Below are 9,217 nucleotides of genomic sequence, written 5' to 3' on the forward strand. Positions count from 1 at the left end.
TGGCTGAATTTAGAGGAATGGGACTGATTTCAGATCTCAGTTCTGCCATTTTCCACCTGTGTGATCTTGGGCTAATCACTTAACTTCCCCAGGCCTCAATTCTGCCATCTGTAAAATTGGGGAATTGTACTAGATGGATTCTGAGGTCCTTTACACTTTCTTGATCTATAATCCTATAAACTCAAGACTTCATTTCATCCTGCTCTCATAACATTTCAATTAGATGATCAACTTCTTTAAAATAAAGATGACACATTTTTGAGACTCAGCGAATAGCATTTCTCATACTTATTTCAAGGATCTATGACATTTTGGGTATAGCTAATACTTCCACTACAAGTGATCTCATCCTTTCTACAATTCAGCAGATAGCTTTTAAGAGCTGTTAAAGCAGGAAGAGCATAGAGGCTGGCATGGAAGGAAATAAGAAATTAAGAGTTAACCAAGGCCAACAACAAAGGCACCCAGTAATACCATAAAAGCAGTTACAGCAAAGAGAATGAAAGAAATCACCACAGAATGATTTTTACAGAAAAAAAAATGCAGAAGAGTTTCAGTGGCAGAAAAATTGACTATTTTTTAGTCTTCCAAGTTTCACTAAGTTGATCTCCAAACAATGGATGAACAGTCCGTGCCTGGATCCTACCCCAAAATTTTCTATCTTCATAGAACCTGCCAAAAGCTTCTTTCTGTTGGCCCAACCTTCAAGAATCCAGGGTCATAAACCTGTCAAGCAGAGGCATCAGTTTAGGAAGTTAGTTGCTACATAATTGTATTCAATAAATAGTTTTTGCTGCTTTTTTATGATGATGATCAACTTTTTATTGTTTTTTTGCTTCAGGTATTTTGACAACTGAACTTGTCTGTACAATGCAGCCATTCTGATGTATGTGTGCTAACAGGAAATTTCTGTCCTTAACATCTGAATGTCACATGCATGTACCAGTGACAGTCAATAAGCAGAACAAGGGTGTTTTAACCATTTTTGAGAGAGCATTGGCTTGAAAGAGTTGGATCTATGATTTCACTGGTAGTAGTAAATTTCCAAAGACGACACTCAATCAGGACAAAAACCTGCTTTGCAACTTAGAGGATGTTAAATAGTTAAGAGTCTTAGAGGATTTCAGAGAGTAACAATAAAATAATAATAATAATAATTCCTCAGTAAACAAAGTGACATTGTAAACAGCTACTTTTATATCACGTTTTTACAACATAATATTTTTCTCATCTTTCTATTGTCAAATTTTAAAGAAAAAAGGAAAGGAGAGGAGAGGAGAGGAGAGGAGAGGAGAGGAGAGGAGAGGAGAGGAGAGGAGAGGAGAGGAGAGGAGAGGAGAGGAGAGGAAAGAGGAGAGGAGAGGAAAGAGGAGAGGAGAGGAAAGAGGAGAGGAGAGGAGAGGAAGAGGAGAGGAAAGAGGAGAGGAGAGGAGAGGAAAGAGGAGAGGAGAGGAGAGGAGAGGAGAGGAAAGAGGAGAGGAGAGGAGAGGAGAGGAGAGGAAGAGGAGAGGAGAGGAGAGGAAAGAGGAGAGGAGAGGAGAGGAGAGGGGAGAGGAGAGGGGAAAGGAAAGAGGAGAGGAGAGAGGAGAGGAAAGGAAAAAGAATAAGGGCACTTCCGAATAGCCTGGAAGAAAGTACTTTTAAGAATATGATTTCTCCAGATCCAAACTACCAAGACATATTCTTTTCTATATGATTGGCTAGAAATTAATAACTAACCTTGGGACTTTGGTTAGACCTAGAGGTACAATTTAGTAAAGGAGATTAGTCTTTCACTAAATGCTTAAGAATCAGAATGGCTTAGAAAAGGATTTTAAATATAGAAGCTGTAAAAAAGTCTAATGAAGCTCCTTCTTTTAATAAATATAAAACCTGAGGCCTGGGAAACCAATGGCATGTCCATAGGTACATATGAGGGTTCAGGAAACTCATACTTTACTATGAACTCGTAATGTGATCTCTTTGAGTATTTTGTTCCTTTTATGAAAAATGAAGCAATTAGATTAGATTCTCAAGGATTAGCATTCCAAAATTCTGTGATTCTAGTTTGGAGAAGTCAGTGGGGCACAGACAATCAAGTGATCAATTAACAAGGATTTATGATATGCTTACTAAGTGTCAGGAGAAGAGGCAGGGGACTTTAGTTGTTCCTTTAAATTCCAAACAATGGATAGACTGCTAAGTCTAGAGTCAGGAAGACCTGGGTTCAAATCCTGTATTGTATACATACTGGCATATGATTTTGGTAAGTCATAAACCTTTTCTGTGCTTCCATTTCCTCATCTATAAAATGGGGACAATAACAGCACCTACCTCGCAGTGTTGTTGCGAAGATGAACTGAGATAATATTTGTAAAAGGCTTTGAACATAGTAAACACATTAAGCATAGTAGGTAATAAATGCTTTTTTCCTTCCTTTAACAAGTATTTACTTCCAAATAAATCACCTTCATTAACTATTCCACTTCCACCCCTTTTCTCTGGTTCTGAAGTACTCTAGGACCTGCTAGGGCAGTAGCTACATATATGGATATAGGCACTAAGGAAGGAATTCCCAGGTAGACAGGGATACCACTCTGAGAAGGTAAAATCCCATGATAACTTCAACTTTTCCTTCTCTCCCCAACACCTCCCCACTGATCAACTAGAGAGAACAAAAATATCCAAGTTTGAGATGGAAAATCTAAAGGTGTCTTGGTTTAAAATCCATAACTTCCAGTTCAAAAATCCATATGGGAAGAAACCTAAAGAGAGTAAAAAATTTGTCCTGGTTCACCAAACTAATATATGGCAGAGATAGATAAGGGCTTGAATGTCTTGATTCCCAAGCTGCTCCATCTCCATAATTAGGAACTGGGTGACCTTGGACAAACCACAAACTCTCTGGGCCTGACTTGTCTGAGTTAAATAAAGAAACTTGATTTAAACAAAAGAAGAAGAAGAAGAAGAAGAAGATTAATCTGACTTTTTCCCTAACTTCTTTATTGCCATAGGAAATTGGCACAAGATAACAGAAGGAAAAAAAAAAAAAACTATAGGAAAGATTCCATCGCTATCCTTGATCGAAGAGTTGTTTAATGATATGTTAAGAATGTAAATTACGACTCTGAGAAATGTTATCAGAAACTGTGGAATATGAAGAAGGGAGTAGTAATCTATTAGCCCTCTTAGTAGGACAGGACTGGTGGCTCATTTGCGAGGACAAATATTTAGAACAGAATTGGCCTCCAGAAAGAACATTAAAAATACAATACTGTTGTTTGGTCTCCAGCCCAAAGCTTTGGTCTATGGCACTCAGCCATTCATCTCTGCCAACCAGGCCCTGGCCCCATTTTCCCCATTCCAGGAAATACTCTGCCATATACACCTGTTAGGAAATCAACATCTCAGGCATCACCTGTGCCTCTAGACCCTGCGCTTTGGCTCTGCCTGGCTCTACCGAAGTAGGTGAGGAGGGAGAGGGAAGAGCTAGAACACTAAGAAGGGGCAAGAAAAGGAAAGGAAGCCAGATACCAGAGCGCTTAGCAAACAGACTCAGCCTCAGAAGCTGAAAGTGGGGGTTGGGGGCGGGTCAAAAGGAAATGTGAACTTAAGGGGAAGGATGAGGTTGGAGGAGGGGGTATGAGGAATGAAAAGAGGGATGTGAAGAAAGCTTAGAGAGAACAGGGGAGTGTGTAGCAGCTCACATTACGCTTCCAGTGTCTGTTGAGGGAGCTTGGTGGTGGCTGTGGGGTTGAAGCTGAAGGGTTTGTGAAATTCTCTGTATTTCTCCCTGCAGCCTGCGCGCCACCTTCTGATTAGCTCGGGCCGAGCTCCCGCAGCCGACCAACCAGCAGCATTAGGCCTCGAACTGTGAGCCCCGGGGAGAGGAGACCTTGCCCGGAGCCTGCTTCTTGGAGCTTGCCTCGAACCTGCCCGTTTGGACCTTGCCCCGAACCTGGTGCTTGAACTGGAGAGGGAAGGGTAGACTGCAGCCCAGAGTCCCTCTCTCGTCGGGGTTGGAAAGAGGAACGGAGGGAAGGAGGAGTGCGCCTAGTTAGCAAGCAGCGCGAAGCCCCGCCGGGAGGAGCCAACTGCAAGCCCCGGAGATGCAGTCGCTCCCGCCGCACCAGCGGCGCGGAGGAGGAGAAGGAAGAGGAGGTTCGGCGGAGCGAGGAGGAGATGGAGGCTTCCACCTTAACCCCTGCAGGCAGCGTCCGGGACCCGGGCCGGAGCTCCCCGCTTCGGCCCAACGCCTCGGTTCACCCGAAGGCGAAAGAGGCTCGGGGCACGGCAATGCTTCGGAACTGATAGCCCGCGGCAACAGGGATACAGTCGCGGCTCCCCGGTGGCTCGGTGCGCCCCCGGCACCGGCCTGGAGCCCCACCGGAGCAGCCGGCAGCAAAGCTGTTGCTGCTGGGAAAGCGGGGTCCGGGGCCCCCGCTCCCGCAGCTTGCCCGGGGGCGCTGTCCACTGCTGAAGCCCCAGTGGCGCCGGGGGCCGAAGACTCGACACTCCCTGCCTGGATGCGCCTCTACTTCTACGGAATGCACGGCATCACCTTGGACGTGCTCATTTCCTGGGCTCGAGGTTTCCTCCACAGCCCCGACCTGAAGATGCTGGGCTTCTCCACTCCCTACCACTGTCTGCTGCACTCGCTCACCCAGTTCGCCCTGGAGAAGGTCTATCTGCAGCGTCGCCACTGCCCCAGCACCTTCGCCTTTAATTTCCTCTTGTACCCCTCGGTCCATTTGGGGCTGCAGACCTTGGTGGGCAAAGCACTGCTGCTGATAAGCCACGGGGGGCGGCAGGTGAGCGAAGCTGCTCCCGGAGCGCTGGATCTGGCTCTCCAGTACGTCCTGGCAGTCTATTACTCCCAAGTGTTTCTCAAGAGGTTCCTGCGCTTGCGATACCGCCGCCCGCAGCCGCAGCCGTCCTGGCGCGGCCCCCCTCCTCTGTCCGACTCTCGGACAGCTGCGGCGCCCAGCACCGGGAGACCGCGGCCCCGAGGCGCCGGGGTGGTCGGAGGAGCTCCCAGCCAAGGGCTCCCCGACCTTCTGCGCTTTCTCTTCTTCGGGATGCATGGTTTCCTGGATGAGATCTTTTTCACTTTCTTCTTTAACCTCCTAGGACAGGAGGATGGGGCCATCAATGGCCACACTTCTCTCTGGTCTTTTTTTATGTACGGCAGTTGCAGCTTCGTGGTAGAAAAGCTCTACTTCTATCTGCACTACAGCCGAGGCTGGGGGACTTGTAAGAGGATTCCCATCTACGTTCTCTTCATCTACACGTGGGAATTTTCTTGGGGACTGGGACTCCGCATGTGTGGGGGCTGCTCGTGGGACTATTCTCACTATCCGTTGAATTTCATGGGACTCATCACCCTGATGTATTTGCCGGGTTGGATATTTCTTAGCTTCTACCAGGACTTGTTGTCTAATGTGTTGTGGCGTGTACAATACATACCAGCTAAATGAAATAGAAAATAATAATAATAATAATAACTGGAAGTCCCAAGACAATTTTTAAAGGAAGTTTAAGCGGGTGGGGGCAATACTTTTTAATCTTTTACTTTTTATATATTTTACTAAAATCTCTTTAAACACGTTTTATTTACAATTTTGATTTTATGGGATTATTGAACTTATGGATAATATAGTACCTTGAAATGTGGCACTTTGGAGATGTATTCTAACTCAAAGTATTTAAATCTTCTTTTAAAACTTTTACTACACACAGCACACACACACAAAACCTTCCTACCTTAAAGACTGAAAGCTGTGGTTTGCCCTTACTTGTGTGTACATCAGTGACAGCTATTAATTAACCTTTAGTAAATGGGAAGTGCTTCAGTGAAAGACCAACAACTTTCAAAAGATTTAACGAAGTTTTCTAATTTTCCTTTACATATTAATCGAGGCTGTTACTTTCCATGTCATCAATGCCTGCTGAAATTCACTGACCTGTACACCTGAAATTGCAATTTGTAACTCTTAAAGTGCCTCTGTCTAGTATTTAAGTGGAAAGAAACTGATTAATGTAGAAATACAGTCTAAGTATAGCTTATTTAAAAAAAAAAAAAAGAAAGAAAGAAAGAAAGAAAAAAGATCTTAATAAGAGCTCAGACAGTTGACACTGTGTTAAGACATTTGATCTCCATCTTGGAAATGACTGCTTTCCAGTACTGGTTAGCCTTAAACACTAAGTGTATTAAAGTTGATAAAATCTTATTTTATCCACGCTTGATTTTTTTCCTTAAAAAAAAAGTGCCTATAAAACAAAATGCATACCTCCAGCAATGAGAATATCCTTCAAAAGTACTCTTATTCTAAGCCTTTTTCTGGGTCAGGCTTGAATCTATGATACTATGATCCCACAGAGAAACAAAAAAACCGGGAAGAATAAAGTACTTCTTATAAAATCATAGGATTCAAAATCAGAAGGACCAGAAAGATCATCTCCTTGATTTTACAGATCAAAATACTGGAGCCCAGGAGAGATTAAATAAATTGCTGAGATCACTGTTAGTTATAAACACAGATCTATCATGTGCCCTATTCCTGTTCCATAATGTCTTTGAAAGTATATAATTTTGTCTGGGACCCCTAGAGTCCTACAGTTGGGCCTGTCGTGTCAATGCTTAGAATAAATCAGTGATGGACTTTTGTGATCCATGTCGACTACTCTAAATTATAGAAAGAGGAGGGGGAAAACATTTTATGTAAATCAAGAAAATTTGTTTAAAATATTGTTAAACTCAGGAGGAATATAGACTAGAGGTTAATGCAGATCATATAAAATTAATCAAAACTATCTTAATGCTCATTTCAGAGAAAGGAAAATCTGAAAGTTTTTTTTTAATATGAATATTGCTTTATTGCATGTAGATGCTTGGTAATAATATTTGTTTCCTTGAAATGAACTGACATGTAAAATGCATGAAAACAAACTGCTAACCCCTAGTCTTTAGTAGTCACCTCAGAAAGGAAAAGATGTTGGTTTTAATACAGGCAGCTAAATGGCACAATGGATAGAGTGCTAGATCTGGAATCAGAACTTTCAACACAACCTTCTATGAGGAAGCATCTATCTTCAATAAAAGTCTAGAGAATTATTCCTGAAATCACTACTTGTTTCATCTAGGGAAAGGGGTTATAAACAAATGCCAACTTCACACAAGCCCTCTTTCATGACTGAACTACATAAGTATCTTCAGCTTATTCATAAAATCAATTATCCTCTTTACACCTCAATTTCCTTATCTGTAAAATGTGATTAATCTCAGCATGGTTGCAAGGCTCAAATGAGATAGTATTTGTAAATAGTATTTTGCAGACTAAAATTCTACATAAAGCTAGCTGCTATTACTATGTAGAAAAATCTTCAAGATCATAGAGCCTACTCATTTGGCTTCCCAGTTAAAATATCAACTAAAATACCCATCTATCCAGACATCTTGTGAAAAAAATGTTGTTTTGTTGTTGTTGGAAGTTAGAAATCCTGGACTCAATCCCAAATTGGTCACTAAATGCCAAAATTTTAAGTTTAGTCATTTGACCTCTCCAGGATTCTACTTCATCTGCAGAATAGAAGGGATCAGACCCTTTCAGCAATTTGATCCTATGATCATTTCACGGATCCAATTACAAATAATGATCACTTTACCAGATTTATATGGAGACAGTTCTTATTCAAGAAATGATTATCAAAATCATCTGCTTGCTCAAGTATATATGTATGAATATGTTCAAATTTGTTTTTGAATGCCATTTCACTGCTAATTTCAAACTACACACATGCAAAGAAAAGCTAGAGTAAGGAAGTGATAAATTAGGCAGTTCTACTACTTGTTGGTAGTAATAGTATTAGAAGTGTGATAATAGTAATCAAGAATATTTTCAGTTCCTTATGAATTTCAGTTATCTATGTTATCTTTATTTCCCATTACCAGTGGTCATTAGTTGTGTTACAACCAAAGATGTTTACAAATTGATAGGTAAAAATAAATTTAATCTAGTACTCAGATCAATAATAAATACTGGTTCCATTTTTCCAAATGCTGAAGCCCTCTATTTGAGTGATACATTCTAGTACAGTTGCACAGAACTATAGAATATTGGTTCTGGTAAAGATATTAGAGATCATGCAGACCATCCCTTTCATTTTACAAATGGGGAAACTGAAGTATAAATAAGTAAAACATTTTGCCCCAGATTAAAAGTCAAGTGAGTAACACAGGTGAAGCTAAAACTCAGTCTTCTGTCTCTCAATGGTGCCTATGTGGTCATCTAAACTTTCTTTACTGTCCTAAGACAGAGAGCCTTATGTCAGTAAGCTTTGTTAAGTGCCTACTATGTTCCAGACACTGTGCTAAGAACTAAGGATACAAAGCTAAAACAAGCCCCTTTTGTCAAGAATTGTATTAGGGAGGACAATTTGCAAACAACTATGAATAAACAAGGATCAGGATAAATTAGAAATGAGCAGTAAAAGAAAGTTACTAGGATTGTGGTGGATTGGGAAAGGCTTTAATAATAGCCCAAGAATACAAAATAATTCACATTTATATAAAACATTAAGGTCTTCAAATGGACTTCCTTATCATCCCATGAAGTATCTAGGGCAACCATCATTATCTTCCTTTTGTAGATAACAAAATGAGAGACTGAAGTGGTAAATCATTTAACCATTACACCAAATAAGTGGTTAAGAGGAAAATCAAACTCAAGTTTTCTGACTTCTTTTCTAGTATTCTTTATACCATACCAAATTGTCCTCCCTAAAAATTAATAGAAATATTTGAGAAAATCACTATCTGAATGCTTTAGTTTGATATAATAATAAGTGGTAGGTGTGTACTGAAGCTATCTCCTATTGTATTGTTATTTTTTCCAGTGTAAGCATTTATATGTCAGAAATTGGCATATCAGGGCTTGATTGTTTGTTTGTCTAGTCTCAATAAAATAATGGAGAAAAATGGTAATAATGAAAATTAAACTAAAACAAGTATCTTGTATACTTTTTTTTTTTTATTGGGGAGAGCCAGTTGTTAACCATTTACTAACATGTTCCTTGAGGTCTCTCAACTTTCCTAAAGCTTATGCCAATAGAATACAAGCTTGGGATGATTCTACTGAAAATCTGCAAAGATTTCAATTATGCACCTATCAATGACTGAACCTACTATCCAAAAACCAAGCTAGCTAAAGGAGAAAACGTATGTTACCAAAAAGTAAGC

The 9,217-nt window shown here is 40.8% G+C and overlaps 1 protein-coding gene and 1 long non-coding RNA gene across 2 annotated transcripts in view; one reads left to right on the plus strand and one right to left on the minus strand.

Moving 5' to 3' along the window:
• Window positions 1-3,785, minus strand: part of LOC127564261 (uncharacterized) — an 82,034-nt gene extending 78,249 nt beyond the window's left edge. The window contains exon 1 of the long non-coding RNA XR_007954218.1: window positions 3,687-3,785. This is a non-coding gene — a long non-coding RNA (uncharacterized LOC127564261). The remainder of the gene's footprint in view (window positions 1-3,686) is intronic.
• Window positions 3,786-4,071: 286 nt separating this feature from the next.
• On the plus strand, window positions 4,072-8,985 carry TMEM229A (transmembrane protein 229A). The gene has a single exon (XM_052000682.1). It carries the CDS (start codon window positions 4,089-4,091, stop codon window positions 5,454-5,456), a length of 1,368 nt encoding a protein of 455 aa, XP_051856642.1. The 5' UTR covers window positions 4,072-4,088; the 3' UTR covers window positions 5,457-8,985.
• Window positions 8,986-9,217: the final 232 nt, after the last annotated feature.

The sequence above is a fragment of the Antechinus flavipes genome, chromosome 5, assembly GCF_016432865.1.
Source record: "Antechinus flavipes isolate AdamAnt ecotype Samford, QLD, Australia chromosome 5, AdamAnt_v2, whole genome shotgun sequence".
NCBI lineage: Eukaryota > Metazoa > Chordata > Mammalia > Dasyuromorphia > Dasyuridae > Antechinus > Antechinus flavipes.

Excerpts from the sequence above, each read along its gene's own strand:
- TMEM229A (XM_052000682.1), top strand. The coding sequence starts at position 4,089 with ATGCAGTCGCTCCCGCCGCACCAGCGGCGCGGAGGAGGAGAAGGAAGA.